The sequence below is a fragment of the Pristis pectinata genome, chromosome 1, assembly GCF_009764475.1.
Source record: "Pristis pectinata isolate sPriPec2 chromosome 1, sPriPec2.1.pri, whole genome shotgun sequence".
NCBI lineage: Eukaryota > Metazoa > Chordata > Chondrichthyes > Rhinopristiformes > Pristidae > Pristis > Pristis pectinata.
This window is the reverse complement of record NC_067405.1, coordinates 86319074-86333855: the sequence shown is the minus strand read 5'-3', so window position 1 is coordinate 86333855 and position 14782 is coordinate 86319074. Positions and strand designations below refer to the sequence as shown.

The window sequence follows — 14782 nt, the reverse complement described above, 5'->3', positions numbered from 1 at the left end:
AAAAAATATTTGGGAGAACCTGAACAACGAAAAGGAATAGAACAGAGGGGAAAGTTACTTTGGAGAAAATAATGGTGAAGTTTGGGAGCTTCCTGTCTCTACGTCAGAAAGCGGTGCTCATTGACTGAGGCTTTTTGGTCACTTTGTAAATGCAGTTACTTCCGTTTCTATGAATGACCTCGCTGTTAAACTGCTCTGGCACCAGCTCCTCGTGGAATTTGACCGACCCCTCTCTATACTTCATATCAGAAGACAAGTAAATGACCGTATTGGAGCTGCAGAGATCTTGCAGTGTCTGTAAAAGGAAAGGAAATTGAATTGGGCTGTACACGATATCCGAGCCCAGGATGAAATCAAAATCGTTTGGGTAGTTTTTCTGATCAGTCCCCCAAACCAGGGAGCTGATTTTTATCCGGTGTCTGGAGCCGAGAGGAATGTTGGCAGAGACATTGTACTCGATTTGCTTCAAAACGTGTGGTTTGTCCGTCAGAGTGACATCCCCGCCTTGCAAAATAATAACATCAAAAACATCATTATTGATAGTGTTTTTCTGTAGAGTTACTACTCATAACTTTATAACACAATACCTCTATAGATGTTGTGCCTATATTGGTATTATTCTCATTGGGACATTTGAAGTGAACGTCTGCAATATAAAATATTATCATATTTTAACTGCAATCATTCACCGAGTTGTTAGCTGATGACTGCCAGTACGGTAACGATGTCACCATTGACACTTGATTATGAGGAGACATTGTTATTGATGATGAAATTGGTAGAACAATTAATTTGAATGCCCTGAGCTGAGAAGGGGAAATTCATCTCGAGTTGCTACTCCTGAGAGTTCAACATATGAGAAACGGCCACCATGGTCCCCATGAACAATGATCACTTAGGACAGTGATTGCACGAATATGCAGTGGAAGGGTAACCAGACGTGAGTCATAATTACGAGCGTATGCTAAACAGGTGCACAACGAACAGCAGCCAGAAGAGTGTGTTGTCTGCGATGCCAATAGAATATTAGTTTTAAGCTCTGTGAATGATAGCTATAGGATCAACTGCCATTAACAGTCAATATAAAGTATTCACTATGAAGAGCACATGGATAAATATGGGACGGTCAAAGCAAGCCAATTATAAGTATTCTGGATTGAATTTTTGAGGAAAATATTAATGTGGCAGATGGGTGAAGACCTATGGGTTTTATTTGCATTAACTTCCAGACTACACTGGTTAGCTCCACGTATGACAATATGCAAAAATAAGTGGATTGAATACAATGTATTTTTGTAGGAAAGGCAATTGGTGCAAGAGATCGATAATTATGGAAGACGGGGCGTTTCTCGTGTTGATTCCCAGGAATTTCTGATGGCGCTTCAACTTTTCACTAACTCGGATGAGTCACATTATCCAAGTTTGTGGATGACATAAAGTCATGTGACCTGATAAACAATGTAACTGGATTAACCGAGCTGGCACGACTGTGGGAGATTCATTTCGGAGGGGGGAGGGGCACCAATGGAAAAGAAGAAAATAACAACTCTCGTCAGGCATTATCTGTGAAGAGAGAAACAGTTAATATTTCAGGCGGTATGATACCAACACGAGCGCAAGAAAGATAGACGAGGATATTGTAGTAAAATCTTGAAACTATGAACTAAAAGAGAGTTTTAACAATCACTAAAGACTCGTGAACAGGTTCCAATAAAACATTAAAAGGCTTCTGGAATATTCGCCTGTACATCAAGGCGGGAGTACGAAGGATCAGAAATTATGCTGCAATGGCAGGGATTAGGTTAGGCTGGTTCCAGTGCTTGACACTTTAAGAAAGGTATTTTAACCTTTGAGAGGTTAGTGCCAGTTAGAGCTGGATAGTGCCAGCTCTGTCACAGGCACAACCCTCCCCACTATCGAGGACATCTTCAAGAGGACCCTCACCATCTGGAATACGCTCTCTTCTGGCTACTCGGATCGGGGAGGAGGTACAGGAGCCTGAAGACCCACACTCAATGATTCAGGAACAGCTTCTTCCCCTCCGTCATCAGATTTCTGAATGGTCCGTGAACCCATGAACACTACCTCGTTATTCCTCTTTTCCACTATTTATTTATTTTTGAAACTTATAGTAATTTTGTATCTTTGCACTATACTGCTGCGGCAAAACAACAAATTTCACGTCATTTAAGTCAGTGATAATAAATCTGATTCTGATTCTGTAATGTCGTGGTTTAAAGGGTCGGATTATTGAACAGTCTAGGATTAAACACTCTTGAATGCAGAAGATTAAGAGGTGAACTATTCGATGTGTTAACGGTAAGGGACGAAATGAAGCCAATATTTAAGACGGAGCAAACACCGAAAAGGAAGAGAAGAGGGAAAGGTTATTAAATATGATCCTTGAAAATGTAGTGAACAGAGGGACCTCATCCGGCTGAATAATAAATCGCTATCTCTCCCTGTCCATGTGACAGAAACTGGTGTTCATTGCATGGGAGTTTATGGGCAGTGGTGACCCACAGGATACGGATGTCGGGAATCTCAGTGTTGAGAATGCCACAGGGTTAAAATGATTAGATTCCCTCTTGTTGGAGATGGTCATTGCTTACTTGCCACTTATCAGACCTTGCCTAATTAGCAGATTATTTCCAGGACGGTGAATAAATTGACGGACACTGCGAATGGTCCCTATTACAGAAAGTAGCGGGCGACGTGACCGCGGGGAAGTCGCTAAAATTAGCAACTGAAGAGCTAAGTACAGTTCATAGGAAAAAATTAACCTACCCAGCAACGTTGCCAGAATCCCCACGATCCCGCTTCCCGACCCAAGTTCAAGAAGCTTCTTCCCAGTAAAGTTAAACTTCTCGGCCTCAAAGTACTGACAAAGAGCAAGACCCTGAAAAAGAAACGCATGAAAATAAGTTTCTACACGGCTGACAGAAGAAAGGGATATGAGGGAAGGGATGGATAGGGTAGGTGGGGAGAACTTCCGTGTGCGAAGGTCAGCGCAACCTTCTGAATCCCGCAGGACAGTCGGTTTAATGGGACTGGGATCTTAGAGAATGAAGGAGACGAGAGAAATGTAATAGAAACCATGAAACGTTTACGAATATCTCAATACAACGTTTGCAGCTTCGTTCACTGAGAGAACAGGGTGAAAATCACAGGGGAAAGACTTTTAAAAGTGTAAGAACAAAGCACTGTAAATATACTGCATTAGAGCATGAGACAAAGGCGGTACATTTGGAAAAGTGACGGGATGAGTTGGGTGGAATCAGGGACCCATTTCACCCGGAGATATCTGAAGGAGACAAAGAACTTCGCTGGTTAACAGCGCTTTGGACATGTTGTATCGATGGAATGTAAAGGTTGTTCTGAACAGAAGGCGGGAGCTTATTGTGAGCTCCCGCAATACAGGCTGTCCCCGGGTTACGAACGCCGACTTATAGACACCCCTACATACGAACAGGCTCTCATAATATTATTAAATTCAAATGTCCGGTGTATGTACGTTTGTTCGTTCTTACAAACGGCAGAACTTGTTCTCTCTCTCTCTCCCTCCCCACTTTTGACAATTGTTGTAGAATCATAGAGTACTACAGTACAGAAACAGGCTCTTCGGCCCATCTAGTCCATGCCACCTGATCTCCTGCCTAGTCCCATCCACCCGCACCCAAAACATATCCCTCCAAACCCTTCCCACTCATGCACCTATTCAAATGTTTCTTAAACGTTATAACTGAACCCGCATCTGCCACTTCCACTGGCAGCTCGTTCCACACTCGCACCACCCTCTAATTGAAGAAGTTTCCCCTCAGATTCCCCTTATATATTTCACCTTTCACCCTAAACCCATGTCCTCTAGTACTAGTCTCACACAACCTTAAGGGGAAAAGCATTCACCCGATCTTTACCCCTCATAATTTGGTATACCTCTCTAAGATCTCCCCTCATTCTCCTGCACTCCAGGGATTAAGTTTTAATTTATGCAACCTTTCCCAATAACTCAAGTCCTCGAATCGGGGCAACATCCTTATAAATTTTCTCTGCACGCTTTCAAGCTTGTTAATATCGTTCCTGTAGGTAGGTGACCAGAACTGCACACAATACTCCAAATTCGGCCTCACCAACGCCTTGTACAACTTCAACAATGGCGTCCAGTTCCTGGACTCAATGCCCTAATTTATGAAGGCCAAAAGCTCTCTTTATGACCCTATCTCCCCATGACACCACTTTCAAAGAACTATGGATCTGTATTACCACATACCTCAAAGCCCTACTATTCACAGTGGAAGTCCTGGTTTGTCCTCCCAAAGTGCAACACCTGACACTTGTCTGCATTAAATTCCATCTGCCACTTTTCAGCCCATTTTCCTAGCTGGTCAAGATCACACTGCAAGCTTTGATAGCATTCCTTGCTGTCCACTATGCCTGCAATCTTTATGTCATCCACGAATTTACTGATCCAATTTACCACCTTTTCATCTAAAACATTAATATCGATGATAAACAAGAACAAGCCCAGTACATCTCCCTGCGGCACACCACTAGACACAGGCCTCCAGTCAGAAAGACAACCATCTACTACCACTCTCTGGCTTCTCCCGCTAAACCAATGTTGAATCCAATTGACTACCTCATCCTGAATGCCAAGTAACTTAACCTTCTGAACCAGCTTCCCATGCAGGACTTTGTCAAGGGTCTTGCTAAAGTCCGTGTAGACAACGTCTACCGCCTTTCCCTCATCCCCTTCTTAGTAAAGTCCTCGAAAATCTCTATAAGATTGGTTAGCCATGACCTACCACGCACAAAGCCATATTCTTTCTTATCGGTCTTATGTGGTTTTGATACCATTGATTACGATAATGTGGAGATATGGATAACATATTGTGCATTGTGACTTACAGGCAAAATCAGTTTAGAGACGTATGTAGAAAAGGAACCCGTTCGTTACCCGGGGACGGACTGTATTGGGCTTTATGTAGTTTCGTGGCAAGAGCGGCTTAGCTGGTGAATGCCTGCCACTAGCGTAGAACCCACTTATCTCCGAGTTAGTAGGAACATGAATCATATTCCACTATAAGACCTGAGAATGTAACTCAGTGAGTCTGATTCCATGGTGCTAAAAGTTGTTTCTCTATAGCTAATGCAGGCGGTTGCAATGTTTATTCAAAGCGGACCACGGAGTTCTCCCGGCCAACGTTCACTTCTCAGCTTTCATTACTAAGATATCCCTGGCATTTCTCATTTCAGCATGTGAGACTTGCCTTTCACGCAACGATGTTTGCGTATCAGAAATACTTATCGTTTGCAGAGTGTTTTGCATGTCATCTAGCCTTGCAAGGCTCCATATTCGGCAAATACATTCCTTTTCTCGCCACCAAACTCTGAAGCTGTCTTCCTTTGTTTTGCAAATTATCTTTACACATTGTGCTATGCAGACTGGAATTTCCCCCCAGGGGAAAGGTCAGAAACTTGGCAATTCTTCATACATCCAATGCACAACGTTGTTGCACTGAGTAACAACGGTGCAGTCTGAAGATTTTGCAACGTTGCTGCACTGAGTAACAATGGTGCAGTCTGAAGATTTTGCAGAGCAATCGTGGTGCCCGTGGAGTCGCGGTCACACACAGTTTTAAACAGTTTGATCTCATTGCTCTAGCTGGGTGGGTACCGTGGTCAGCATGGACCTGTTGGGCCGAAGGGCCTATATCCGTGCAGTATTGTTCTACGACTCTGTAATTTATATTGTATGTTCAAGGAAAGTATCAAGGGAAGCATTGTACAGTATATGGCTTCTTTACCACCTTATCTTCCTATTATTCCAGCTGCGATAATCTGCGTATATACATTCCCATGTCCTAAATTGTTTTTCTCCAATTCTCGGTAAATCAGCATTTATTGTGTTTTCTTTATCTCGTTTGCCTTCTTTATCTTACACTTCCCTGCACTGATTTCCATTTCCCACTCTCATACCCATCCAACCAGTCTTCGTCAACTTCCGCAGTCTACAACATACTTCCTCACCATCGACCACAGGCCAATCTTTTGTATCATCTGAAAACTTCTTAGGCATAGCTCCCATGCTGAAGTGCACATCATTGATATATACATCAGGGGAAAGAACTGAACTAGGCAGAACACTGTTGCAGATAGCTGTGCAGTTACTAAAACCTACTTTCCACAACTGAGCTACACCCAATTTGCTATGGCGTCTTGGGTTCCACGAACGTTCCCTGACGATGTTATGTGACACCATGTGAAACACCTTGATGAAATGAGTATAACCCGATCATCATTGAGCCTTTTCATTTAACGTGGACGGGGACTGGGATGAACGTCCCTTACTGTCCACGCCAGCTGTCCTTTTTAACCTAAATAATGACGCATATTGTATCTCAGGTTGCTTTTTTACCAGTAATTTTCCTGATACCAAGGTTAGACTGAATTCTCTATCATCTTTCTCTCTCTCTCTCTATCCCTTTCTAAACAATAGTAATATGGGCGCTGCCTTCAGTCTTTCAGCGCCAAAAGAAAAGGGATGCGTTTCTTTTGGTGATTTATCTATTTTCAATGATCGTAAACTCCTCAATACTTCCCGTTTCTCTATTTCCCTCATCCACCTCGCTGCTTTGTCACCGATTTTCCTTCAAGCGGCTGTTTCCAGTTCACTTTTGCTGAACCAGACTTCAACCCAGTGAAACTAGCCTTTCGTGAATTGAGAACTTTTATTCCTGATCAATCTTTGACATTGAGAGGTACCGTATGGGACCGAGAATCGCAACCCATCCCCATCGGGCACCCGTTTTTAAACGAATCCTACCCCAACCTATTTTATTCTCCCCCAAGATTCTGCCACCCACCCAATACGAGAAGCAAGTTACCAATTAACCCAACAACCCGCACAATTTTGGAAGATGGATAGGGAAGGTTTAGAGGGATATGGGCCAAACGCAGCCCATAAGGTATGGGAGCAGAAATAGGCTATTCGGCCCATCAAGTCTGCTTCAGCGTAAATCACGCATTCAGACAGGGGGTTCTAAAGTATCAAACCCGGGACTGAACCAGGGACCTTTAGATCTTCAGTCTAACGCTCTCCCAACTGAGCTATTTCGGCTACCACCTAGGCAAAAAGGGACTAGCTCAGGTAGGCGAGCTGGGCCGAAAGACCTGTTTCCTTGCTGTATAACTGTGACTCTAAACCGGAGCACGTCGAGGAAACCCACGCGGTCACAAGAACAACTTGCAAACTCCACGCTAACAGCACCGGAGGTCAGGATTGAAACTAGAGCTGTGCCACTATTCTGCTCTTTGTCTTCTCCACAACCGTGCCAATTCCAACTGAATTATAGCCACTGCCAGCGAAGTGTTTCCCCGTTGATAATCCTTCCAGCTCTCCGGGGCTATTCCAACATGTCCATCATCTGTTGGGCTTGCTGGGTGTTGATTATTTGAAAACGTATATAGTTCAGTCCATTCTAGGAAGTCCTCGGTGTCTCTCCCTGGTGCGCCTGAATGCACCTCAGTTGCACTATGCTGGCGTTAGGCACTGAAACGCTATTTCAAGGATCTCAAGGACCTCCACACAGAGGAACATCTCTCTACATCGAGGGGCTGATACTACACTGCCTCAAAATCAGATCATACTCTGGAGGTAGTATCCTTACGATTTGTACACGCTTCCAATCCAATCCAGCGCGGCCAAAAACTCCATGGTAATTTGCAAAGCCGGTGCGTCTTTCACAAGGATGTTACCAGTCCTGGAGGGCTTGAGATATAAGGAGAGGTAGGATAGGCTGGGACTTTTCTCCCTGGAGTATAGGAGGGTGACCTTGTAGAGGTATATAAAACCATGAGGGGCATAGATGAGGTAGATGGCCACAGTCTTTTCCCAGGGTCGGGGAGTCAACATTGGTTTAAGGTGAAAAGGCGCTTGAGGGGCAAGTTTTTCCACACAGAGGGTGATGGGTATATGGAACCAACTGCTGGAAGAAGCTGTAGAGGCGGATGCAATTACCATGTTTAAAAGGCACTTGCACAGGTGCGTGGATAGGAAGGGTTCTGAGGGATATGGGCCAAACGCAAGCAAAAGGGACTAGCTTGGATAGACATCTCGGTCGGCATGGACGAGATGGGCCGAAGGGCCTGTTTCCATACTGTATAACTCTATGACTTTGTGTGTCAGGACTTTTTAACGAAAATCAACGTAACGGGAAATGAGACTTACAGGTCCCCAGACATAAGCAGAAACGCCCAGAAAAGATTCCTTAAACAGACTAATCTTTACAGTGTGTCCACCAAATTGGTAGTCTTTCTCCTCCAGCGACATATTTTTATCTTTGGTGCTGGACATCTTTGCCGATCACGAAGGGGATTCCTCTCAGTTTCGAGTTCACGAGTCTGTTCCAAGAGTTTATCTGGGATTAAAGAAAGATGTTAACTAGTCCCGCGATGCAGAAAAGCAGCGCGTCATTTAATTGTGCGTTAAATCGCGCGATATTACTGCAAAGTACTTTAAAATGGGTTGCACTACAAATAAGTTAAATCACCGAATCAGCACACACGCACACACGCACAACCTCGATCCACTTTATTCCCCCCTCCCCCCCCCCCCCCCCCCCTTTCTATCTCGCCTTTGCTTTGGATCGGTGGATTACACCTCCCGCCCCCGGCATTAGTTTACAACAGGGAGAAATGCCACTTCCTTTTGACTTCCCGGTTGACAATGAACATGTGCCGGGGACGGGAGGCGTAATCCACCGATCCAAAGCGAAGGCGAGATGGAAAGGGGGAAAAAGTAAAGTGATTCGAGGCTGTGTGCGTGTGTCTGTATGTGGAGTGGGATTATAGATTTCAGATCGACAAATTGCACGTCAAATGCCGCGAACGATTAGATAACTAGAGGACAGTGAAGGACTGCTTTTCTTCGGAGACACAAGAGACTGCAGATGCTGGAATCTGCGGCAACAAATAAGACGCTGGAGGAACTCAGCGGGTCAGGCGGCATCTGTGGAGGGAAATGGACAGTCGACTTTGGGGCCCGTTTCCCTCCACAGATGCTACCTGACCCGCTGAGTTCCTCCAGTATCTGGTTTGTTGTTTTTCTTTATTCGTATTTTTCTTTCCAGACATCCGGTTTCAGGGATTTTTTTTCTGCGGATGTATAGCTGGGTTAGCTCACTGGGATTAAATCCCACTGTGTGAGTTTCGGTTGGGCTCAGTTTAAAAACTAGTATGAAAAGTTGTTAATTCTACTGCTCAGCTGTGTCTTTCTTAGGGGAAGAAAGTGATGTAAATGTCACTCCATACAGCACGAAGAATAGAAGCAGGAGCCTGTTCCAGCCCTCATCCCTGTCACGCCAGTTCTATTCCCCTTACTTTCCCCACATCTCGTGTGGGTTTCCTCCCACGTTACAAAGATGCTCTGATAGGTTCAATTGCCCGCTGTAAATTGCCCCCAAGTATAGGTTAATGACAAAAAAAAAGAATTAAAGGGCAGTTGATGGGCATGTGCGAAGGGGAAACGGGGAGAAAGGGAAAGACACTGATGGGACTATTCCTCTAAGAGCTGGTATGGACCCGTTGGGCCAAATGGCCTTTCTTCGAAAGAAAAGCAGAAAATTATGGAAGCCCGCTGCATCTGCGGAGAGAAAATCAAGGCAGCGTTTAAGGTCGAAGACCCTTCGGCAGGACTTGGAAAGAGGAAACAAGTTTTAAATTGCAGAGAAGATGGAGGGCGGTGCATAAGGCAAACATAATATCTCTGATAGAGCGACGCCAGGTTTGTCGTGGTAATGAGTTATTTATGATTTTGTTTTATATTTATTCAAGGGATGTGGGGTTCACAGCCTGAGCCAGCATTTAATTGCCCATCTCTAACTGCCCTTTAAGAAATTGGTAGCGACCTGCCTTCTTGAAGCGCTGAAGGCCTTGAGGTGTGGTTATATCAACAATGCTGTAAGGTAGAGAGTTCTTGGATGTTGAGCAGCCACGGTGAAGGAACGGGGACACACTTCCAAATCAGGGTAGTGTGTGGCCTGGAGAGCAACTTCCGGGTGGTGCTGCTCTTCTGCTTCTGCTACCCTTCCGGCCGGTAGAGGTCATGGGTTTGGAAGGTGCTGTCTAAGGGGTCTTGGTGAGTTGCTGCAGTGCATCCTGGAGATGGTACAGACTGCCGCTACTGTGCAGTTGATAGGTTAGTGGGAGGTTGGAGAGAGAACACACGTGGTGTGTTTCCATGCTGGATTTCTCTGTGACTTTATGATTCTAAACAAAGTAATGGAAAGGCTGTGAAATGCAGAGCTGAAGGAAATGTTTAGCATATCATATGGTAGTTATGAAGAGAGAAAAATCAAACCTATAATACATAGGGATTGCCTGCAGCAGACTTGGTTAGTTCTGATACAAATAGAGAAAGCAAATTACTTGACCTTCTTGAACTTGATTGAGTCCAGAAGGCTGTGGGGTGCCCCGAGGCACTGCTCCTCAAGCTTCCGTTGGGCGTCATTACAACAGTGCAAGAAGCCACAGAACAATAGGGCAGAGTGGATGAAGAAGTGGCAGGTGATGGGCAGTTCTGTGTTGCCTCTTCAGATGGAAGGCAGATGCTCTGCAAAGGCACCATCACAACTGTGGTTGCTTTCCTAATGTAGGGGAAACCACATTCCAAACACCAAACACAGTGCATTAGATTGGAAGAAGTGCAAGTGAATCACCACTTCACCTGAAAAGACTGTTTGGGTCTCTGGATGGCGGAAAGGGAAGAGGAGAAAGGATGGTATGGCATCTCCTTAGGCACCCTGTACCTCATACCAACTTCAGATTGTTTCTCTCATATATAAGCTGAGAACATAGAACAGTACAGAACAGGAACAGGCCTTTTGGCCCAAAATGTCTGTGCTGACAATGATCCCAAATTAAACTAATACCATCTACCTGCACATGATCCATACCCCTCCATTCCCTGCACGTTCATGTGCCTTTCTAAATGCCTCTTAAATTTTGCTATGGTATCTGCTTCCACGCCACCTCTGGCAGCATGTTCCAAGCACCTAACATTGTCCATGTGGGAAAAAAAAACTTGCTTCTCACATCTCCTTTAAACTTTCCTCCTCTCATCTTGGAATTGGAATTCCAATTGGTTTATTCTCGTCGCATGCACTGAGATATGGTGAAAAATTTAGTTGTGCAAGCCATCCATAAAGATCATGTCAAAACATAAGAATAATGAAGCAGTACAAGGGGAAAGTAATAACAGAATGCAGAATATAGTATTACAGTTACAATTACAGAGACAGTGCAGTGCTGGTAGATAATAAGGTGCAAGGGCCATGTCGAGGTAGATTGTGAGGTCAAGATTTAATGCACAAGAGGTCCGTTCAAGAGTCATATAACAGCGAGATTAAAGCTATGGTATCTAGTATTTAACATTTCCATCCTAGGAAAAAAGACTTGACTACCGTATCTACACCTCTCATAATTTTACATACTTCTATCAGGCTGCTCCTCCACTTCTGACACTCCAGAGAAAACAATCCAAGTTTATCCAACCTCTCCTTATAGGTAATACTCGCCAATGCAGCCAATATCCTGGTGAACCCCTTCTTCACCTTCTCCAAAGCCTCCAGTAATGCTGCAAGCCGACCTGCACACAATGCTCCAAATGAGGCCAAACCAAAGTTTTACACATCTGCAGCATGACTTGTCAACTTTCGCATTCAATGCCCCAACCAATAAAGACAAGCATGTCTTTATTCTTGACTTCTATATATGACCTCTCCACCACCCTATCCACTTGTGTTGCCACCTTCAGGGAGCTATGGACTTGCACCCCAAGATCTCTCTGTTCTAAGGGTCCTGCCATTACCTTTCCACTTGTATTTGTCTTTCCAAAATGCAACGCCTCGGATTAAATTCCATCTGCCATTTCTCCACCCAAATTTCCAACTGATCCATACCCTGCTGCATCCTTTGACAACCTTCCTCATTATACACAACTCCACCCAGTTTCATGTCATCTACCACTTTACTAATCAGACCACCTACATTTTCATCCGAATCATTAATGTATATTACAAACAAAAGAGGTCCCAGCACTGATCCTTGCGGAACATCACTCGTCACAGACCTCCAGTCAGAAAAGCTACCTCTACCCTCCGTCTTCTACGACCACGCCAATTCTGGATCCAATTTACCAACTCACGACGTGACTTAATCTTCCGGACCAGCCTACCATGAGGACCTTGTTCAAATGCTTTACTAAAGTCTGTCCACCCGGGAGAAGTCACCTTACCACGGAACAGTTGGGATGATCAGCAGCCAACCATATTGAAGAACTCCCAGACCGGAAGTGGAAAGCACATTTGGTAAATAACGTCTCAAATATATGACAGAGGTCAAATAAATATTGGAACATTAATGGAATTGCCAGAAGCTGAAGTAAGAACTATTCACTTCCAATCCGCGATAAGTGGCAAATTCAAGCCTTTATAAATAACTTGTTAAGCAAAATTGCCCCTCTCTCAGCGGTAATTCCAAGTTTCGCATCAGCTATGGTATTTCTCAAGTAAAAGGGTTTCTTATCTGTAGTTATATCAATAATAGTTCCATTGCTACAACTTCTAACAAAGCTACCGATAATAAATAATTATTTTTAAAAATTCTTATGGTATTAATAACATCGCTCAGTACTTTTAATAGCACAGTATGTTATTTAAATACTAATATTATGAACACTGAAAGATGATTATTTATAATGTTCTTAACATTGTAATACTTGATATGATAAAAACTATATATATTGCATAATTTTGGAATATCAATTGTGACAGGATTGTGTCAATATCCTTAGATAGGATAATTAAGAAAGTTAAGCCTTTCCTGCAAGGAGCTCAGGGAATACAACGCTGCTTAAGAAAGACATAAAACTCACTTAAAAACACTTCCGTGTTACCGCAGTGAACTCTAACTCCACGTTTCAGTCCACGTTTCCCTCACGTTGATCAGAAGCGCAATGGAAGAGCGCCCCGGGAAGCCCGTGCCCTGGTTTAAACCTGTCAAAATCTCGTCGGAGTGGACGGGCTTTATCGCAAGATGTCAGTTGAAGGCCGATTGGGAGAAGTCTGAAACAGACAGCGCCAGTTGACGAGTTGGTTTTGGTTGGCGGGAGGAGGTGGGGTTGGGTCCAATCGTTATCCTCAAATAAGCTCCGTGAATTAGGGTCCCAGCGTCCGGCCGGTTCTGCACGCACTTTACATCTTAAGCACAGCGAATTGGTTGTTTGGATATCTATCATGGCACTTAATTCTCAGACAAAGGAAATTTCAGAGCAGAAGGAATGAAAAGAGAGTATGGATCGCGGGGGAGGGGGTAATAAATGGTCAACTCTTTATATGCATGAGGAACAAAAACAAGACACAGGTGCTGGAAATCCGAAACAAAAACGAAAGTTGCTGGAAGCGTTCAGCAGGTCAGGCAGCGTCTATGGCGATAGGAACGGTGTCGAGGATCCTTTGTCACAATTGGAAGAGTGGGAAGCAAGTTTTCTTTCCCAGTGCTGATGAAGGGATACTGACCTGAAACGTTAACTCGGGTTCTCTCCTCACAGATACTGCCTGACCTGCTGAGAACTTACAGCAGTCTGTGGACGTGCATGTGGCACCAGTACCAGACTAGGTGCATTTTCAAGTGTCCTGCAATGAGGGGATTGTCCAACATGTTAAGAATTGGCTTCCAATGAAATGTGCAGCAGTAAAGGTGATCTCCCTGCAACATATAGAGTTGGAGAGGGTTTCACTTCCTTACTGGATAGCCTAAAGCCACGGGGTTCGTTTAAGATTGATATGAGGAAAAATGTCTTCACTCAGGTGGTTGTGAGTCTGCAGAATTCTCCACCCCAGTGGCTGATGGTCGTTAAGTATATTCATGGCTAAAGTCAACAGATGTCTGGTCTCTGGGGTCACCAAGCGATACGACAATCAGACTGGACAGTGGGCTGCATGGATCTTGAAGACTGGTGGAGCAGGCTTGGGCGTTCCTATAGCCCACCCCCGTTCCCATTTGAACTTTAAAGGTGCAAGAATTCACTGTGCTTTAAGATAACGGATATAAAAGCAGCCCTTTCTAAATCATTTCCACGGGAAAGTGCAACGTGAAATGTGAAACATTCCTGGCCAGGCGAACACACGGAGAAGTGCCGGACAGCCGTTGGAACGTTCCAGCGGTGGGGCCACTGCTGTAGCAAGAGAGCGAGTTTGCACAAAGCAAAATCTCGAGCGATGGACAAAAGATCAGGGTTTGGTGTTGAAAGGTTGGGGAGAAATAATCTCCTTCCAATAGTCATAGGGCGATAAAGCACCCGAACAGGACCTTCGGCCCACTGTAGTGAGTACGAAGCATCCATTTTTACACAAATCTTATTCTAACCCATTCTGTTCTCTCCGCATTTCCAGAGATTCCTAGGGGTAATTTTACACTGCAAGTTAACCTACCAAACCGCAGGTGTTTGGGTGTGGAGGGATACCGGGGAAACCTCACACAGTCGCAGGGAGCAGTACAAACGCCACATAGACAACGCCTGATGTCAGCATTGAACCCGGGCCTCTGCAAGGCAGTAGCTCCACCAGCTGCGCCACTGCCATGGGATTCCCTGCATCCCGCTCAGGGAATGGGTGTCCAACACTCCATTGGAAGGAACCCATTCCCTCAGCATCAGAACTTTAGTCTCGAGTCCCTGTAGCTGAGTTTGAACCCATGCCTTCAGACTGAGAGATGAGGATTC

General features: G+C 44.5%; 1 protein-coding gene and 1 non-coding gene across 2 annotated transcripts; both read right to left on the bottom strand.

Moving 5' to 3' along the window:
* Positions 1-103: 103 nt before the first annotated feature.
* LOC127568935 (EEF1A lysine methyltransferase 3-like) lies at positions 104-8355 on the bottom strand. Its single transcript, XM_052013238.1, has 3 exons — positions 8231-8355; positions 2788-2899; positions 104-504 (listed from the first exon to the last, which is right to left on the bottom strand). The coding sequence occupies exons 1-3, from the start codon at positions 8330-8332 to the stop codon at positions 104-106; spliced, it is 615 nt and encodes a 204-aa protein (XP_051869198.1). The 5' UTR covers positions 8333-8355.
* On the bottom strand, positions 7049-7120 carry trnaf-gaa (transfer RNA phenylalanine (anticodon GAA)). The gene has a single exon. It is a non-coding gene; the product is annotated as a tRNA-Phe (tRNA).
* Positions 8356-14782: the final 6427 nt, after the last annotated feature.

Bases quoted from the DNA above. Each gene is read 5' to 3' on its own strand.
- LOC127568935 (XM_052013238.1), bottom strand. From the start codon at position 8,332: ATGTCGCTGGAGGAGAAAGACTACCAATTTGGTGGACACACTGTAAAG. The intron at 2,900-8,230 runs GTAAGTCTCATT...TTTCTTTTTCAG, and splicing joins CTGCTTATGTCTGGGGACCT to GGTCTTGCTCTTTGTCAGTA. The intron at 505-2,787 runs GTAGGTTAATTT...TTATTTTGCAAG, and splicing joins GATTCTGGCAACGTTGCTGG to GCGGGGATGTCACTCTGACG.